Source organism: Salmo salar, chromosome 09 (assembly GCF_965601325.2).
Source record: "Salmo salar chromosome 09, fSalSal1, whole genome shotgun sequence".
Classification (NCBI taxonomy): domain Eukaryota; kingdom Metazoa; phylum Chordata; class Actinopteri; order Salmoniformes; family Salmonidae; genus Salmo; species Salmo salar.
This window is the reverse complement of record NC_138299.1, coordinates 152301508-152323081: the sequence shown is the minus strand read 5'-3', so window position 1 is coordinate 152323081 and position 21574 is coordinate 152301508. Positions and strand designations below refer to the sequence as shown.

The window sequence follows — 21574 nt, the reverse complement described above, 5'->3', positions numbered from 1 at the left end:
TCTGGTGGCGAATCATAGCGAAGGAGAACGTTGTTTTGTTTGTTAAAAAGCAGAATAAACTTACATTTGTTTCATGTGGGGATTGTTTTAGATGAACTTGTGTGTGGAACATTTTAAGACTATGAATAAATCCAGAGTTAACCTTCATAAGAGCTGCTGGAGTAGCCTCTGTGATACCAGGAAGTGGAGCCAGTTGGTTTCTGCAGGAAAAAAAACTATTATTCCCATGATGCAGTTCATGTTCCAGTGACATCCCATGCTGCGGTTGTTTTTGTTTTGTCGCTGCTGTCAACCATCACCAGATAAATAACGGGCTGTAGGTGGAATAACGGCAGTAGACTTCAGTTAAAGGTGGTGTCGTTGCTAGTAAGTACTGTCATCAGGCTTAACGTTGCACGGTTCGCGTGTTTTCCAGCAATGTTGTCTTCGGTTCCGCCGCGGATCTTCATGCGAAGGTCGCGCAGCCTTTCCCCGTGCCGTGTGCTCCAGACAAGCGCAAAGGACGCCGCGAGGAACCACATCATCCTCGAGAAAGCGGACGCCAACCGGAACCCCATCGTTTCTACCTCCCGTGTCTCCCGTAGAGGAATTCTGAGCGAGGAGGCGAAAGGCCAGCGTGTGAGTCCGGCCATACAGTATCACCATCTGGCCCCCAGGTGGCTCTCTAACCTCCAGGATCGCAGGAACTCCTGGGCCTCTCTGGCTTCCAAGGGACGCAACAACAACCAGTACTGGGAACAGAGCGGGGGAAGGACCGGGGAAGAGAGCGGGAGCGGGAGCAGCCGCCCGTACGCACTGGCCTCTGCTGGGATACTGTCCGCTGCAGCCATGGCCTTCTGCCTCAAGAAGGACTCTGATACGAAAGGTGTGTGTGTGTGTGTGTGTGTGTGTGTGTGTGTGTGTGTGTGTGTGTGTGTGTGTGTGTGTGTACTCTGTCTGCTAAAGATACTAAAAGACCGTGAGTCTTCTTTCCAGGTGATGCACTTCTGGAGGCTGCAAGGACCAACAGCTCGCAAGATGTGGCAAGGTACATTATACACACACACACACACACACACACACAGAGACTCTCCTGAGTTCCACACAATACACATACTGACTGTCTGTACAGGGGAATACTGTCTGTCTGTACAGGGGAATACTGTCTGTCTGTACAGGGGAATACTGTCTGTCTGTACAGGGGAATACTGACTGTCTGTACAGGGGAATACTGTCTGTCTGTACAGGGGAATACTGTCTGTCTGTACAGGGGAATACTGTCTGTCTGTACCGGGGAATACTGTCTGTCTGTACCGGGGAATACTGTCTGTCTGTACCGGGGAATACTGTCTGTCTGTACCGGGGAATACTGTCTGTCTGTACAGGGGAATACTGTCTGTGTACAGGGGAAAAGCTTTTACATTTAGACAAAAGGCTTCTATGTGACAGAGACGTCCAAAGACTCTGATTTGTCTTGCTGTTGCGTTCTCTCTGATTGGCTACACTAAGTACCCAGTAGAATAACAGGCATGTTGAGCAGGCACCAAACATTACAAGTTAGGATCATCACAAGATGGGGATTTATGATTAGTGTAATTACTGCTCGTCTCCAGGAATAGATACAATCACACATTTTAAATGTTTACTTACTTCTCTACACTACTATACTACTGTAGGAAATGAAGATTACTCCACAAGTCTGTGAGGTCCAAATCATATGGAGTCTCATCACAGACAGTATTTCTGGAAGTGTCCACGTATACCACAGCACATCATTGTATTCCCAGTTCTCTCCACTAGAGGGAGATGGAGGTCCATGTCTGTTTGGTTCAGTTGATTTGGTTCCCCAGTAGCTACTGCCCATGTAGCAGCTAATCTTCCTGGGGTCCACATAAAATGTACTACTACATGACAAAGTACAGAACAGTTATAGACAAGGACATCAAATAATAATATAGAGTACCAGTCAAAGGTTTGGACATTTTTTTATTTCACCTTAATTTAAACAGGTAGGCTAGTTGAGAACAAGTTCTCATTTACAACTGCAACCTGGCACCACTACTCATTCAAGGGTTTTTCTTTATTTGTTTTTACTATTTTCTACATTGTAGAATAATAGCGACGATATCAAAACTATGAAATAACACATATGGAATCATGCAGTAACCAAAAAAGTGTTAAACAAATCAAAATATATTTTATAGTTGAGATTTTTCAAAGAAGCCACCCTTTGCCTTGATGACAGCTTTGCACACTCATGGCATTCTCTCAACCATCTTCATGAGATAGTCACCTGGAATACATTTCAATTAACAGGCGTGCCTTGTTTAAAAATTCATTTGTGGAATTTCTTTCCTTAATGCCTTTGAGCCAATCAGTTGTGTTGAGAGAAGGTAGGGGTGGTAAAAAGAAGATAGCCCTATTTGGTTAAAGACCAATAACAGCTCAAATAAGCAAAGAGAAACGATAGTCCATCATTACTTTTAAGACATGAAAGTCAGTCAATATGGAAAAATGTCAAGAAATGTTAGTTTCTTCAAGTGCGTTCGCAAAAACCATCAAGTGCTATGATGAAATTGGCTGTCATGAGGACCGCCACAGGAAAGGAAGACCCAGAGTTACCTCTGCTGCAGAGGATAAGTTCATTAGAGTTAACTGCACCTCAAATTGAAGCCCAAATAAATGCTTCACAGAGTTCAAGTAACAGACACATCTAAGCATCAGCTGTTCAGAGGAGACTGTGTGAATCAGGCCTTCATGGTTGAATTGCTGCAAAGAAACCACTACTAAAGGACACCAATAAGAAGAAGAGACTTGCTTGGGCCAAGAAACACGAGCAATGGACATTAGACCGGTGGAAGTTTGTCCTTTGGTCTGATGAATCCAAATTTGAGATTTTTGGTTCCAACCGCCATGTCTTCGTGAAACGCAGAGTAGGTGAATGGAGGATCTCTGCATTTATGGTTCCCACCGTGAAGCATGGAGGAGGAGGTGTAATGGCATGGAGGTGCTTTGCTGGTGACATTGTCAGTGATTTATTTAGAATTCAATGCACACTTAACCAGCATGGCTACCACAGCATTCTGCAGTGATACGCCATCCCATCTGGTTTGCGCTTAGTGGGACTATAATTAGTTTTTCAACAGGACAATAACCCAAAACACACCTCCAGGTTGTGTAAGGGCTATTTGGCCAAGAAGGAGAGTGATGGAGTGCTGCATCAGATGACCTGGCCTCGTCAATCACCTGACCTCAACCCAATTGAGATGGTTTGGGATGAGTTGGACCGTAGAGTGAAGGGAAAACAGCCAACAACTGCTCAGCATATGTGGGAACTCCTTCAAGACTGTTAAAAAAACAAAAAACCATTCCAGCTGAAGCTGGTTGAGAGAATGCCAAGAGTGTGCAAAGCTGTCATCAAGGCAAATGGTGGCTACTTTTTGAAGAATCTCAAATATAAAATATATGTTGATTTGTTGAACACATTTTTGGTTACTACATGATTTCATATGTGTTATTTCATAGTTGTAGAAACTACAATGTAGAAAATAGTAAAAATAAAGAAAAACCCATCAATCAAATCAAATGTATTTATATAGCCCTTATTATATCAGCTGATATCTCAAAGTGCTGTACAGAAACCCAGCCTAAAACCCCAAACAGCAAGCAATGCAGGTGTAGAAGCACAGTGGCTAGGAAAAACTCCCTAGAAAGGCCAAAACCTAGGAAGAAACCTAGAGAGGAACCAGGCTATGAGGGGTGGCCAGTCCTCTTCTGGCTTTGCCGGGTGGATATTATAACAGAACATGGCCAAATGTTCATAGATGACCAGCAGGGTCAAATAATAATAATCACAGTGGTTGTCAAGGGTGCAACAGGTCAGCACCTCAGGAATAAATGTCAGTTGGCTTTTCATAGCCGATCATTCAGATTATCTCTACCGCTCCTGCTGTCTCTAGAGAGTTGAAAACAGCAGGTCTGGGACAGGTAGCATGTCCGGTGAACAGTGAGTAGGTGTGTCCAACCTTTTGACTATTACTATATATATAGTAATTGGTATTGGTATCTTTCCAAAATATATAAATATATTTTGGAAAGATACCAAGAAACAACAAAATGACTTTTTACACATTATTCATATTTACATATTCATATATCCAGTTCAATTAGATCTTTAGAAGAGGAGAGGCGCTGTGATACAATATGTATATATATTTTTTTTTAAAAGCTAAACTTGCTTTTTGCCTGAGTAACATCTGTTTGCAAAGCATTCCACGATGATATGGCTCTATACATAACTGAGCGATGTATTAAATCTGTTTTTGGTTTGGGTACTGTGAAGAAACCCGTAGTGGTGTGTCTGTTTGAAGTAGAGGTCGACCGATTTAAGATTTTTCACTACCAATTTATTGGAGGGCCCCAAAAAAAGGGGGCTGTACCGATTAATCGGCCGATGTTATATTTTTTATTTATTTGTAATAATGACAATTACAACAATACTGAATGAACACTTATTTTAACTTAATATAATACATCAATAAAATCAATTTAGCCTCAAATAAATAATGAAACATGTTCAATTTGGTTTAAATAATGCAAAAACAAAGTGTTGGAGAAGAAAGTAAAAGTGCAATATGTGCCATGTAAAAAAAAAAAAACGTTTTAGTTCCTTGCTCAGAACATGAGAACATATGAAAGCTGGTGGTTCCTTTTAACATGAGTCTTCAATATTCCCAGGTAAGAAGTTTTAGGTTGTAGTTATTCTAGGAATTATAGTACTAATTCTCTCTATACGATTTGTACTTCATATACCTTTGACTATTGGATGTTCTTATAGGTACTTTAGTATTGCCAGTGTAACAGTATAGCTTCCATCCCTCTCCTCGCTCCTACCTGGGCTTGTTTTTTATAAGATAAGTTTAATGCTAGCTAGCAACTTACCTTGGCTTCTTACTGCATTCGCGTAACAGGCAGGCTCCTCGTGGAGTGCAATGTAAAGCAGGTGGTTAGAGCGTTGGATTAGTAACCGTAAGGTTGCAAGATTGAATCCCCGAGCTGACAAGGTAAAAACCTGTCGTTCTGCCCCTGAACAAGGCAGTTAACCCACCGTTCCTAGGCCGTCATTGAAAATAAGAATGTGTTCTTAACTGACTTGGCTAGTTAAATAAAGGTATAAATATATAATTTTTTTTAATAAATACATTTAAAAAATCGGCGTCCAAAAATACCGATTTCCGATTGTTATGAAAACTTGAAATCGGCCCTAATTAATCGGCCATTCCGATTAATCGGTCGACCTCTAGTTTGAAGTGTATGCAAATATATTCTACAAGTGGTTTGGCATTTTCAACAAACAAATGTTTCTTTAAAAAGACTAGAAGATAAGTAGTACATTTCTCTTCAACCATGAAAGACTATCATGCATGTGGGCTCCCGAGTAGCACAGCGGTCTTAGTCACTACAGACACCCTGGTTCGAATCCAGGCTGTATCACAACCGGCCATGATTGGGAGTCCCATAGGGCGGCGTACAATTGGACCAGCGTCGTCCAGGTTTGGCCGGTGTAGGCCGTCATTGTAAATGAGAATTTGTTCTTAACTGACTTGCCTAGTTAAATAAAGGATAAATAATAAAAAATTTAATGTTGATATTAGTTCTATGTGTGCAGTTAAGGGCAAGGCGTGCTGCTTTGTTTTCAGCCAGCTGCAGCTTTGCTAGGTCTTTCTTTGCTGCACCTGACCATATTACCAGACAGTAATCAAGATGGGGCAAGATCAGAGCCTCAACAACTAATACAGTTGATCTTTGTGTCAAAAACGCAGGACATCTTTTTATAACAGACATACCTCTCTCCATCTTCACAACAACTTTGCCAATATAACTTGACCATGATAACTGACTATCCAATGTTACTCCTGGGAGTTCAATGGTCACAACCTTTATGCACAACTCCAGTTGAGGTTCTAAGAGAACCAAATGCGATGCTTTTTATTTCACTTCTCAGTTTGTCCGCTTTACCAGTGAAGTAGTCATTGACCTGATTGGCTGTATCAAAATGACCCATCAACTTCAATGAACGATGGAGATTAATTGAGTTTTCTGCCCATAATATCATTTTAAGGTGCTCAAGTATTTTTCCATAGTTTTTTAGGTAATTTCTTGTTTTGGTGATATCATTTCTTTTTTTTGTTTACTTTAGTCACAAAATTGTTCAGTGTGGCAGGTGAGAGGTAGAGGGCAGTCAGACTGCATCACAGAGATACAGTCGAAGTCGGAAGTTTACATACACCTTAGCCAAATACATTTAAACTCAGTTTTTTACAATTCCTGACATTTAATCCTAGTAAAAATCCCCTGTCTTAGGTCAGTTAGGATCACAACTTTATTTTAAGAATGTGAAATGTCAGAATAATAGAAGAGAGAATGATTGATTTATTTCAGCTTTTATTTCTTTCATCACATTCCCAGTGGGTCAGAAGTTTACGTACACTCAATTAGTATTTGGTAGCACTGCCTTTAAATTGTTTAACTTGGGTGAAAGGTTTCGGGTAGCATTCCACAAGCTTCCCACAATAAGTTGGGTGAATTTTGGCCCATTCCTCCTGACAGAGCTGGTGTAACTGAGTCAGGTTTGTAGACCTTGCTCGCACAAGCTTTTTCAGTTCTGCCCACAAATTTTCTATAGGATTGAGGTCAGGGGTTTGTGATGGCCACTCCAATCCCTTGACTTTGTTGTCCTTAAGCTATTTTGCCACAACTTTGGAAGTATGCTTGGGGTCATTGTCCATTTGGAAGACCCATTTGTGACCAAGCTTTAACTTCCTTACTGATGTCTTGAGATTTTGCTTCAATATATCCACATAGTTTTCCTCCTCATAATGCCATCTATTTTGTGAAGTGCACCAGTCCCTCCTGCAGCAAAGCACCCCCACAACATGATGCTGCCACCCCCGTGCTTCACGGTTGGGATGGTGTTCTTCGGCTTGCAAGCCTCCCCCTTTTTCCTCCAAACATAACGATGGTCATTATGGCCAAACAGTTCTATTTTTGTTTCATCAGACCAGAGGACATTTCTCCAAAAAGTACGATCTTTGTCCCCATGTGCAGTTGCAAACCGTAGTCTGGCTTTTTTATGGCGGTTTTGGAGCAGTGGCTTCTACCTTGCGGCCTTTCAGGTTATGTTGATATAGGACTCGTTTTACTGTGGATATAGATACTTTTTTACCTGTTTCCTCAAGCATCTTCACAAGGTCCTTTGCTGTTGTTCTGGGATTGATTTGCACTTTTCGCACCACGGTACGTTCATCTCTAGGAGACAGAATGCGTCTCCTTCCTGAGCGGTATGACGGCTGCGTGGTCCCATGGCGTTTATACTTGCGTACAATTGTTTGTATAGATGAACGTGGTACCTTCAGGAATTTGGAAATTGCTCCCAAGGATGAACTAGACTTGTGGAGGTCTACAATTATTATGGCTGATTTCTTTTGATTTTCCCATGATGTCAAGCAAAGAGGCACTGAGTTTGAAGGTTGGCCTTGAAATACATCCACAGGTACACCTCCAATTGACTCAAATTATGTTATGTACTATCAGAAGCTTCTAAAGCCATGACATCATTTTCTGGAATTTTCCAAGCTGTTTAAAGGCACAGTCAACATAGTGTATGTAAACTTCTGACCCACTGGAATTATAATACAGTGAGTTATAAGTGAAATAACCTGTGTGTAAACAATTGTTGGAAAAATTACTTGTGCCATGGCTTAACCGACTTGCCAAAACTATAGTTTGTTAACAAGACATTTGTGGTGGTTGAAAAACGAGTTTTAATGACTCCAACCTAAGTGCATGTAAACTTCCGACTTCAACTGTATAGGCCTACTCAGAGACACAACCCTCTTTCGTGCACACATGGTTTCAATCTTTCTCTCTGTCCATTTCTCTCCCTCTCTGTCTGTGTCTCTCTCTGTTTCTCCAATTTATGTCTCAGGACTGGCTCAGGATAAGCTGTAAGTCAAACACCCCTCCCTCCCTCTGGTTTCCTAGCGCCCCCAAACCCAGTCACCCAGAACCATGGGCAGGAGGGCCAAGGGAGGTTGTGTGTGTGGGGGGGGGGTGCACAGTATGGGAGCAGAACACAGGAGGAGGGTATCTCCACCTGTCCTAGTGATAGTGTGTGAAACGTCTGAAATGATGGTGTAAATCTCATTTTTGAGTATAGATGTGAAAAGGGCACCTGTTATTGTAGCAGCAGTACGTTGTCTGTACCCTTGTCTTACGTTACGCATGTAAGTGTGTGTAGGTTTAATGGCGTGTGTCACTCTGCTACAGCGTTGGGACAGATGGTGTAGGCTAGGTGAGACTGCACAGATGTGTTTTAGTTAGAGAGTAGAGGTATAGAGGGTCGTTTTGTGTGTGTGGTGGGGGGGGGCAGTTTAGAGTGAGGCACAGTGTGTTTACAGTCAACACAGACACCGTCCCCCCAGCGGAACACAGACGGGTTACCTCCGACACACACTAACACACCCCTCCTTCTCAGATAACGCAGCCCGACGTCGTCCCCTCAGGCACAGAACTCACATCTTACGTTGTTCCTGTCGGAGTCTGTTGGTAGCACCGGAGAGCTGAAGTTAAAGCAGATAGTAACCCTAGCAACAGAACAGCTTTCTTAACCTATTCTTGTTCCTATTTCCTGTCAGGTTGCTGGGCGAGGGGGTGGAGCCTAACCACCGGCACCGTCTGGGCTGGACCTCTCTCATGGTGGCAGCTATGAACCGCCAGCACAGGTCAGAGAGTTAGCAGTGTGTGTGTGTGTGTGGCTCTTCCTGTGTTAACCTTGTCCCATACAGACATATTGTCCCATACAGACATATTGTCCCATACAGACATATTGTCCCATACAGACATATTGCCACAGTAGAATGCTCCTATCACACCAGACGGTTACTAATGCCCCTTCAGCCCTCCCTCCCCCTGGCCTGCACCCCTGGCCTGCACCCCTGGCCTGCACCCTCTAAATTAAATTAGCCCCTCTGTATCCCTGTACACACAGAGAGAGGCAGAGGCTCAGGAGGTGGAGGGTTAAGGCGGGGTGAATCCAATTTGGGGATGGTTGGCCAATGGGCCATGTTCCTGTGAGACGAAGAGTCCTCCTCAACAGTTAGACATTAGTTCACTGAACCCCCCGTCCGTCTGAATATACACACACACCAGAAAGAGGCCTACAGAAAGTATTCACACCCCTTCACTTTTTCCACGTGTTGTGTTACACCCTGAATTTAAAATTGATTACATTTAGATTTTTTTTCTCACTTGCCGGCACACAACTTTTTTCGAAAATTTTACAAATTAGTTAAAAATTAAAGCTGAAATGTCTTGAGTCAATAAGTATTCAACCCCTTTGTTATGGCCTAAATAAGTTCAGTAGTAATAATGTGCTTAACAAGTCACATAATAAGTTGTATGGACTTACGCTGTGTGCAATAATGGTTTAAAATGAGTTTTTAACGACTACCTCATCTCTGTACCCCACACATACAATTATCTGTAAGGTCTCTCAGTCGAGCAGGGAATTGCAAAACTGTCAACGCGGTAGCCTGTTCGGACGAAAATAAAAAAGGTGAAATGAGGTGACGTCTTTTTGTCCTTTTATTTTTTATAAACTTTTGAGTGCCGCCGTTTCCCAATGTTTGTTGGACTTGGGATTTAATTTGAAGATGAATTGACCTTTTAGCAGGACAATAACCTAAAACACAAGGCCAAATTTACACTGGAGTTGCTCACCAAGAAGACTGTGAATGGTCCTGAGTGACCGAGCTACACTTTTGACTTAAATCTGCTTGAAAATCTATGGCAAGACCTGAAAATGGCTGTCTAGCAATGATCAACAACCAATTTGACAGAGCTTGAATATTGCAAAGAATAATAGGCAAATATTGCACAATCCAGGTGTGGAAATCTTAGACTTACCCAGAAACACTCACAGCTCTGAGAGACTTACCCAGAAACACTCACAGCTCTGAGAGACTTACCCAGAAACACTCACAGCTCTGAGAGACTTACCCAGAAACACTCACAGCTCTGAGAGACTTACCCAGAAACACTCACAGCTCTGAGAGACTTACCCAGAAACACTCACAGCTCTGAGAGACTTACCCAGAAACACTCACAGCTCTGAGAGACTTACCCAGAAAGAGAGACAGCTGTAATCACTGCCAAAGGTGATTCGAACATGTTACTTGAATACTTATCTAATCAAGATATGAGTGTTTTATTTTTCATTCCTGTTTTACAAATGTTTAGAATTTCTATTCCATTTTGATTTCACAGTGCATTTTGTGTAGATCGTTGACCAAAAAATGGAATCAATTAAATCCATTTTATTCTCACCTTGTAACACAACAACATGTGGAGAAAGATAAGTGGTGCGAATACTTTCTGAAAGCGCTGTACACACACACACACACCCCCCCCCCCCCCCCCAGAAAGAGGCCTATACACACTCAGCTATAGGTAACACACTCTGCATCAATGGCACCCCTTTGCCTATATATCGGTTTCCCCATGCTTGTTTATTTCAATCACATTTAAACCCTCCCTTCCATCTTTTCTGTCCCCCCCCCCCAACTCACCCTCTGTGTTTTAATGCCTCTGAATGAACTGAAACATTCTGTCGAATGTTGGCATTATGTAGCCTGGTGTGTTGACATATGAAGTGCAGATGTTCGTGTTGATGGAATGCATTGTGTTCCATGTTGATGTATGTGTTCTTGTCTTGTGCACACTAGTACTGTACGTGTGTGTGTGTGTGTGTGTTACACTGTGTGTTATGAGGGTTATAACTCAGTGGTGGTGACACTCGTGTGTGTTTCATTCTGTTCTCTAAACCCCCAGTGAGCTCTCAATGCTGCAGGGAAGACAGAGAAAACACACAGAGACATCACTCTCTCTCTCACACACACACACACACGGTCATAATACACACTACAGAATTAAGACGGACACACTCACTGCAGCATTTTTCTGAACTGTAGTTCATTCGAGTACACGCTTAACTGAATGAACAACAGAGAGAATGCAATATGAAGTTTTATTAAATAGTTTGGCGTATGGCCTCGTCTCAGAGGAATGCTCTTCGGAGCCTTAAGGGTAGTATAGCTAGCATGGTGCTTGCAACACCAGGGTTGTGGGTTCGATTCCCACGGGGGACCAGCACGAAAATGTATGGATAAGAGCGTCTGCTAAATGACTAAAATGTAAATATAAAGGGTTACACCCATTTGGTTGAGAGAGAGAGGAAAGTGATCATTGCAACAGTGAGCCGATAGGTTAAAACCGCAAGTGTGCAGAATGTGAATTATTGTGCCGTGCTTATAGGCTAAAGGGCAATAGGTGAATGACATTCTGCCCAGGGCTAACACGGAACCCAAACCGGCTGCGCGCGTGCGCCATCGTACATTAATTTATTTTGTCCCCCTACACCGAACGCGATCACAACACGCAGGTTAAAACCTGTTGGGGCTACAGGTTAGCAATGAACCCCGAGCCGGGATTGCTAACAAGGCTGGAAATTCAAAACATCAAAAATCTAATAATTTCAATTTCTCAAACAATCAACTATTTTACACAATTTAAATGATAAACATCTCCTTAATCTAACCACATTGTTCGATTTTCAAAGAGGCTTTACGGCAAAAGCATAAAGTTACATTATGTTAGGACAGTACATAGCCACAAAAGTACAAACATCCATTTTCAATTCAAGGTCAGGCGTCACCAAAAGCAGAAACCAGCTTGAATTATGCACTAACTTTTGTCAATCTCCATCAGATGACACTCCTAGGACATTATGTTATACAATACATGCATTTTTTGTTCCATCAAGTTCATATTTATATCCAAAAACAGCATTTTACAGTAGCGTGAAATTCAGATTTTTTTCTTCTCTGAAATGCTTCCGGTGAACATAACAAAATTACTATTCGAAAACATTGGTAAATTATAATATTGTCATTCAAAGAATAATATATTATCATCTCGTAATTGCTACCGAATGGCCAGATCTCAAAATAACTTTACTGGGAAATCACATTTTGCAATAAACGGGGTGCTATGCTAAGAACAACAGGCTATGCTATACAGTTAGCATCATCTAAAATCGATAATAACATTGTAAATACCCCCTTAACTTTGATTATCTCCATCAGAAGGCAGGATCCCAGGTCCGGAACAAATGTGGTTTATTTTGACAAAGTTCATAATTTATGTCCAAATAACACCAAGTACTTAGCGTTCATTATGCTCCCACAAAACGTGGTGGGGGGCTGGTAAAATCATGCCGAAAAGCTAAAAAAACCTAGTAAATAATCTATTTATGTTCGTTCAAACATGTCAAATGTTGTTTAGCATTAATCTTTTGGTCCATTTTTAACGTTAAACATGAGTAATATTTTCACACAACCTATCCTATGTCTAGATAAAAAATGATGACAAACTCACGTTTCTCAGATTTATGCGCAGGCGCAAAAAAATGAAGTGATGACATGTCAACTTCCTTGGATTCTAATTTGCTCTCTGTTTATCATAGACGCTTCAAACAACTTTATAACGATCGTTGACATCTAGTGGAAGCCGTAGGTGTTGCGAAATGAATCCTTTCTCACTATGGTATCTATAAAACAATGACACTAAATAGTACAGTCACAAAATTCACATTTTTTTTGATCTATTTTTCACAGGTTTTTGCCTGCAATATGAGTTTTGTTATACTTACAGACACCATTCAAACTGTTTTAGAAAATTCAGAGTGTTTTCTATCCGAATGTGTTAATAATATGCATATCCTAGCTTCTGAGTTGGTGTAGGAGGCAGTTAAAAATGGGCACATATTTTTTTCAAAATGTCTCAATACTGCCCCCGAGCCCCAACAGGTTAAAATGTCAAAACAAACTCTGAACCAATTACATTAATTTGGGGACAGGTCGAAAAGCATTAAACATGTATGGCAATTTAGCTAGCTAGCTTGCACATGCTAGCTAATTTGTCCTATTTAACTAGCTTGCTGTTGCTAGCTAATTTGTCCTGAAATGCACAATGTCCTCTACTCTGACAATGAATCCACACATAAAACGGTCAACCAAATCGTTTCTAGTCATCTCTCCTCCTTCCAGGCTTTTTCATCTTTGAACTTATATGGTGATAGGCATCTAAACTTTCATAGTATTACCACGACGACCGGCAAAGCAGTTCATCTTTCAATCACCCACGTGGGTATAACCAATGAGGAGATGGCACGTGGGTACCTGCTTCTATAAACCAATGAGGAGATGGGAGAGGCAGGACTTGCAGCGCGATCTGCGTCAGAAATAAGAATGACTTCTATTTTATCCCTTGGCAATGCAGACGCTCGTTGGCGCAATAATTGAATAACATGGATTTCTAAATTTATTTTGCAACGCTCGCGCACGGTCTGGTCAGCATGTAACAGGAAGAGGGAAAGGAACATGACGCCACGCTAATGATGATTTGCTTGTTTTCATTCCCCTCTATGCCCGTGTCATAGGAAACAGAGTGAATTATGTTATGCTGCTTGATGAAGTTAAACAAGCATTCAAAAAGACCGGCCTTCCTGATTTGAACATTTTGTGAAATACATTTCAATCGAGTACAGGCTTACCTCGAATGAACAACAGAGACAGAATGCAACATGGAATCGTATTAAATAGTTTGGGGTAGAGGCCAAGGAATGCTCATTGGAGCCAGATGCTGATGACGGGTAGCCTTTTGCTGGGTAGCTGGCTTCAAAACCCCCCAAAATAAATACTCACCAGGGAGAAGGGACGCAGCGGTTGGATCTAAAGATTGAAAACAATGATCATTATATGTAAAGAGATGCATGCGAAGAATAGAACAAAAGTGCAGTTATGCTGTAATGGCAAGTGTTGTATGGAATGTTTATCAATGCAAGGCGCTGAGCGCAGGATTCAAACATCGTTATGTGTAGGGTTGAAATTACACGTCTGCATGTACGTCTACCCAACCACGCATGCCGTAATGCGATATGTATGTTTAACATGAAACGCTAGCTTGATCCGGCAGTGTGGTCCGGAGTCTCCGTATCGGCGTGCGCCTCCCAAATGTTGTAACATTACAGAGGGCTTCGCTCCACATTGACTACTCACTTCCTTGACGACTTCCTTCACAACAGCTCTGCTCCGCGAAGCGCAAGACGTATGAATGACCTGACTTCGCTGTAAATGGTGTACGGACCATACAGAGCAAGGATTGACTTGGCTTTAATGATGAATGCCCTGACTTCGCTGTAAGTCTGAGTGTAGTTAGTGTTATATGACATTTTTCAATAAAGCATGAAAACAAACATTTACTGACATGTTTAGATGAAATGCTACGTATGTCTGTACGTAGACCTCAACCACGCGTGCTACAATGTTATTCCTATGATATGGGACATTTTGTTTGCTTCAAACCCAGTCATACATGCTGTAATACGAAGCGATAGGGACAGAGAACAGAGAGCGTTGGGGTGAAAGAACATCTTTATATTACTTGAGAAAGGAGAGAAGTGAAACACATGAGGGAGGAAAAGAGTGACAGGGAACAGGGCGGGTTCGAGCGTGAAGATGTATTAGCGTAAAGCATGAGAAATGATTGAGTGGAAGAGCAAGCTATTATGATTTTTTCTTTAACCTCTATGGGCTAGGTGGGACGCTAGCGTGCCACCCGTGGTGCACTCCATCAACAGCAGGTGCATTTCAAGAGCGGCAAATTTGAATCCAAATAAATGTCAAAATTCAAATTTTTCAAACATACAACTATTTTACACCCTTTGAAAGATAAACATCTCCTTAATCTAACCACGTTTTACGATTTCAAAAAGGTTTTACGGCGAAAGCATAAATTTAGAGTATGTTAGGACAGTACATTTACAAGAGTTGTGTGTAATGTTTTGTCAATTCAAAGACAGGGTCACCAAAACCATAAAACCAGCTAAAATGATGCACTAACCTTTTACAATCTCCATCAGATGACACTCCTAGGACATTATGTTAGACAATGCATGCATTTTTAGTTCTATCAAGTTCATATTTATATCCAAAAACAGCGTTTTACTATGGCATTGATGTTGAGGAAATCGTTTCCCTCCAATAACCGGCAGTCAAGTCAGCGTCACAAATTAAATAATTAAAATTAGAAAACATTGGTAAAATATTATATTGTCATTTAAAGAATTATAGATTTACATCCCTTGAACGCAATCAACTTGCCAGATTTAAAAATAACCTTACTGGGAAATCACACTTTGCAATAATCTGAGCACTGCGCCCAGAAAAATACGCGTTGCGATACAGACTAGACGTCATGTTGGGGAGATCTAAAATCGAAAATACTATGTAAATAATCCATTACCTTTGATTCTCTTCATCAGATGTCACTTCCAGGTATCACAGGTCCATAACGAATGTAGTTTTGTTCAAAAAAGCTCATCATTTATGTCCAAAAATCTCCGTCTTGTTAGCACATGATCTAAGCCAGCCGGACTTCTCGTCATGAACGAGGGGAAAAAATATATTTACGTTCGTTCAAACATGTCAAACGTTGTATAGCATAAATCATTAGGGCCTTTTTTAACCAGAACATGAATAATATTCAAGGTGGACGAATGCATACTCTTTTATAACGTATTGGAACGAGGGTACCCAACATGAACTCGCGCGCCAGGTGTCTAATGGGCCATCATCGTTCCATGGCTCTTGTTCGGTCAGATCTCCCTCCAGAAGACTCAAAACACTTTGTAAAGGCTGGTGACATCTAGTGGAAGCAATAGGAAGTGCCAAAATATTCCTCAGCCCCTGTGTTTTTCAATGGGATAGGTTTAAAGGTAATACAACACATCAGGTATCCACTTCCTGTCAGAAAATGTCTCAGGGTTTTGCCTGCCAAATGAGTTCTGTTATACTCACAGACACCATTCAAACAGTTTTAGAATTTAGGGTGTTTTCTATCCATATGTAATAAGTATATGCATATTCTAGTTACTGGGTAGGAGTGGTAACCAGATTAAATCGGGTATGTTTTTTTTATCCAGCCGTGTCTACTGCCCCCTAGCCCTAACAGGTTGCTATAGTGGTTAGGGTGAAAAGGCCTAAATCACATGAAGGAATACAAGTGAATGAAGTTGTGATCACACCATTAGAAGGAAACTATTTTAAACCAGTAAAGACAGCCATACAAAAGTGTCAATGAGGAGGGGAAGTGCCTTGGCTGGGAGCTTAGTATTGGGGTTAAGTGCTCGAGGCCACATCAACAGATTTTTCATCTAGTCAGCTCGGTGATTCGAGCCAGCAACCTTTCGGTTACTGGCGCAAAGCTCTTAACTGCTAGGCTACCTGCCTACTAATTATCAGTATTGTAAACCAATGAACTGCAGACTACTGAGCCTGAAAATCCCCCAAAAATACACGGGTGGGAAGCATCTAGTAAAACCTGTCCTCGAGGGCCAACTGTCTAACACATAATGAGGTCTTGAGCTCAGGCACTGTTGCAACAACCGTAGTAAAAGTGTTATGAAAACTGGGTGCTACCCAAGAATGCGCAGATGCCAGATGAACTTTGCATTTAGCAGTAAGGGTACCAATGTGGTGAAACCCATTGCTGGGTAGCCTTAATTTGCAAACAGGTGGTGACTGTGGGACCAACCATTTGTTAATTGGGTAGCATGTTTGAAGCTTGTGTAGAGAAGCATTTCCCAGGATCAGTTCAGGCAAGGTGCAACCCGGTTCTTAGGAACTGAAACACCACCTGTAACAATGAACAAATGTATTAGAATGATGACAGGAAAACATCAAATTAGCATTAATAAGCTACAGGCAACAGAACTGAAGCTGAAAGCCACAGTTGTTATTTGATACAGTATGCTACTGTCGATGGCCACCCTGCCACTTTGTTTGCTGCTGGGAGGCTGGAGAATAGAACCCTTATTCGAGATGATCTAATCAAATCAAAGTTTATTTGTCACGTGCGTCGAATACAACAGGTGTAGACCTTACAGTGGAATGCTGAATACAACAGGTGTAGACCTTACAGTGAAGTGCTGAATACAATAGGTGTAGAACTTACAGTGGAATGCTGAATACAACAGGTGTAGACCTTACAGTGAAATGCTGAATACAACAGGTGTAGACCTTACAGTGAAATGCTGAATACAACAGGTGTAGACCTTACAGTGAAATGCTGAATACAACAGGTGTAGACCTTACAGTGAAATGCTGACTTACAGGCTCTAACCAATAGTGCAAAAAAAGGTGTTAGGTGAACAATAGGTAAGTAAAGAAATAAAACAACAGTAAAAAGACAGGCTGTAAAAGTAGCGAGGCTATAAAAGTAGCGAGGCTTTAAAAGTAGCGAGGCTATAAAAGTAGAGAGGCTACATACAGGCACCGGTTAGTCAGGCTGATTGAGGTAGTATGTACATGTAGATATGGTTAAAGTGGCTATGCCTATATGATGAACAGAGAGTAGCAGTAGCGTAAAAGAGGGGGTTGGTGGGTGGTGGGTGGGACACAATGCAGATAGCCCGGTTAGCTAATGTGCGGGAGCACTGGTTGGTCGGCCCAATTGAGGTAGTATGTACATGAATGTATAGTTAAAGTGACTATGCATATATGATAAACAGAGAGTAGCAGCAGCATAAAAGAGGGGTGGGGGGGGCACACAATGCAAATAGTCCGGGTAGCCATTTGATTACCTGTTCAGGAGTCTTATGGCTTGGGGGTAAAAACTGTTGAGAAGCCTTTTTGTCCTAGACTTGGCACTCCGGTACCGCTTGCCATGCGGTAGTAGGGAGAACAGTCTATGACTGGGGTGGCTGGGGTCTTTGACAATTTTTAGGGCCTTCCTTTGACACCGCCTGGTGTAGAGATCCTGTGATGTACTGGGCCGTACGCACTACCCTCTGAAGTGCCTTGCGGTCAGAGGCCGAGCAATTGCCGTACCAGGCAGTGATGCAACCAGTCAGGATGCTCTCGATGTTGCAGCTGTAGAACCTTTTGAGGATCTCAGGACCCATGCCAAATCTTTTTAGTTTCCTGAGGGGGAATAGGCTTTGTCATGACCTCTTCACGACTGTCTTGGTGTGTTTGGACCATTCTAGTTTGTTGATGTGGGCACCAAGGAACTTGAAGCTCTCAACCTGCTCCACTACAGCCCCGTCGATGAGAATGGGGGCGTGCTCGGTCCTCCTTTTCCTGTAGTCCACAATCATCTCCTTAGTCTTGGTTACGTTGAGGGAGAGGTTGTTATTCTGGCACCACCCGGCCAGGTCTCTGACCTCCTCCCTATAGGCTTTCTCGTCGTTGATCAGGCCTACCACTGTTGTTTCATCACAAGGACTGACTCAACATATCAAGTTATTGCAGAAGACATTTTGTTTATGACGAAATGAAATACAAATGAAATAAGTGATTTTCATGAAACCAGGTGTAACCATGGCAGTAGCAAATTGAGTTAGAAAACCATGATGCATCGGCAACAATCAACTATCATTCTAAAGACGAAGATGCCTAGTTTATGGCACGGTGTCTTATTTCAAATCAATTGCACTTACCTATACTGTTGTTAGATATCCCAAGACAGTACATTTTAATGTGAATGCTACCATGATTACAGATAGTCCTGAATGAATCGTGAGAAAGTTACAAGACATGCTAACGTCTCACTATTACAATAACAGGGGAGGTTAGCATTTTATATCATACCCCCAAGACATGCTAACGTCTCACCATTACAATAACAGGGGAGGTTAGCGTTTTATATCATACCCCCAAGACATGCTAACCTCTCACCATTACAATAACAGGGGAGGTTAGCATTTTATATCATACCCCCAAGACATGCTAACCTCTCACCATTACAATAACAGGGGAGGTTAGCATTTTATATCATACCCCCAAGACATGCTAACCTCTCACCATTACAATAACAGGGGAGGTTAGCATTTTATATCATACCCCCAAGACATGCTAACCTCTCACCATTACAATAACAGGGGAGGTTAGCATTTTATATCATACCCCCAAGACATGCTAACCTCTCACCATTACAATAACAGGGGAGGTTAGCATTTTATATCATACCCCCAAGACATGCTAACCTCTCACCATTACAATAACAGGGGAGGTTAGCATTTTATATCATACCCCCAAGACATGCTAACCTCTCACCATTACAATAACAGGGGAGGTTAGCATTTTATATCATACCCCCAAGACATGCTAACCTCTCACCATTACAATAACAGGGGAGGTTAGCATTTTATATCATACCCCCAAGACATGCTAACCTCTCACCATTACAATAACAGGGGAGGTTAGCATTTTATATCATACCCCCAAGACATGCTAACCTCTCACCATTACAATAACAGGGGAGGTTAGCATTTTATATCATACCCCCAAGACATGCTAACCTCTCACCATTACAATAACAGGGGAGGTTAGCATTTTATATCATACCCCCAAGACATGCTAACCTCTCACCATTACAATAACAGGGGAGGTTAGCATTTTATATCATACCCGCAAGACATGCTAACCTCTCACCATTACAATAACAGGGGAGGTTAGCATTTTATATCATACCCGCAAGACATGCTAACCTCTCACCATTACAATAACAGGGGTACCCGCAAGACATGCTAACCTCTCACCATTACAATAACAGGGGAGGTTAGCATTTTATATCATACCCGCAAGACATGCTAACCTCTCACCATTACAATAACAGGGGAGGTTAGCATTTTATATCATACCCGCAAGACATGCTAACCTCTCACCATTACAATAACAGGGGAGGTTAGCATTTTATATCATACCCGCAAGACATGCTAACCTCTCACCATTACAATAACAGGGGAGGTTAGCATTTTATATCATACCCGCAAGACATGCTAACGTCTCACCATTACAATAACAGGGGAGGTTAGAATTTTATATCATACCCCAAGACATGCTAACCTCTCACCATTACAATAACAGGGGAGGTTAGCATTTTATATCATACCCGCAAGACGTGCTAACCTCTCACCATTACAATAACAGGGGAGGTTAGCATTTTATATCATACCCCCAAGACGTGCTAACGTCTCACCATTACAATAACAGGGGAGGTTAGCATTTTATATCATACCCGCAAGACGTGCTAACGTCTCACCATTACAATAACAGGGGAGGTTAGAATTTTATATCATACCCCAAGACATGCTAACCTCTCACCATTACAATAACAGGGGAGGTTAGCATTTTAGAGGGGTATGATATTAGATTTTAGATTTTAGTTTTTAGTCATTTAGCAGACGCTCTTATCCAGAGCGACTTACAAATTGGTGCATTCACCTATAATATCCAGTGGAACAACCACTTTACAATAGTGCATCTAAATATTTTAAGGGGGGGGTTAGAAGGATTACTTTATCCTATCCCAGGTATTCCTTGAAGAGGTGGGGTTTCAGGTGTCTCCGGAAGGTGGTGATTGACTCCGCTGTCCTGGCGTCGTGAGGGAGCTTGTTCCACCATTGGGGTGCCAGAGCAGCGAACAGTTTTGACTGGGCTGAGCGGGAACTGTGCTTCCTCAGAGGTAGGGAGGCGAGCAGGCCAGAGGTGGATGAACGGAGTGCCCTTGTTTGGGTGCAGGGCCTGATCAGAGCCTGAAGGTACGGAGGTGCCGTTCCCCTCACAGCTCCGTAGGCAAGCACCATGGTCTTGTAGCGGATGCGAGCTTCGACTGGAAGCCAGTGGAGAGAGCGGAGGAGCGGGGTGACGTGAGAGAACTTGGGAAGGTTGAACACCAGACGGGCTGCGGCGTTCTGGATGAGTTGTAGGGGTTTAATGGCACAGGCAGGGAGCCCAGCCAACAGCGAGTTGCAATAATCCAGACGGGAGATGACAAGTGCCTGGATTAGGACACTAGGCATATTAATGCCTCTAACTTTCTCACTCATCATTATTCACAATTCATTCAGGATTATCTGTAATCATGGTAGCGTCCACAAAAATGTGTCACTGTCCCAATACTTTTGGAGTTCACTGTAAATTACAAAATACATTTGAATCATTTAATTGTAAATGCACTATATATACAAAAGTATGTGAAGTGGTAGGCTACACAAGCTCACAGAACAGGATCGGTGGTTGCTGAAGCACGTAAAAGCCCTCTCCTTGGTTACAACACTCACTACTGAGTTCCAAACTGCCTCTGGAAGCAACGTTAGCGCAAGAACTGTTCATCGGGAGCTTCATGAAATGGGTTTCCATGGCTGAGTAGCCGCACACAAGCCTAAGATCACCATGCGCAATGCCAAGCGTCGGCTGGAGTGGTGTAAAGCTCGCCGCCTTTGGACTCATCTCCACACGTTCTCTGGAGTGATGAATCACGCTTCACCATCTGGCAGTCCAGTGGATGAATCTGGGTTTGGCGGATGCCAGGAGAACGCTACCCGCCCGAATGCATAGTGCCAACTGTAAAGTTTGATGGAGGAGGAATAATGGTCTTGGGCTGTTTGTCATGGTTTGGGACCCTTAGTTCC

At 42.2% G+C, this 21574-nt stretch overlaps 1 protein-coding gene across 1 annotated transcript in view; it reads left to right on the top strand.

Moving 5' to 3' along the window:
• clpb (ClpB family mitochondrial disaggregase) overlaps positions 1 to 21574 on the top strand; it is a 75712-nt gene continuing 54138 nt past the window's right edge. The window contains 3 exon segments of the mRNA XM_082955544.1: positions 1 to 865; positions 976 to 1027; positions 8676 to 8762. Of these exon segments, the coding sequence (XP_082811670.1) occupies positions 418 to 865; positions 976 to 1027; positions 8676 to 8762 (587 nt within the window). The 5' untranslated portion in view covers positions 1 to 417.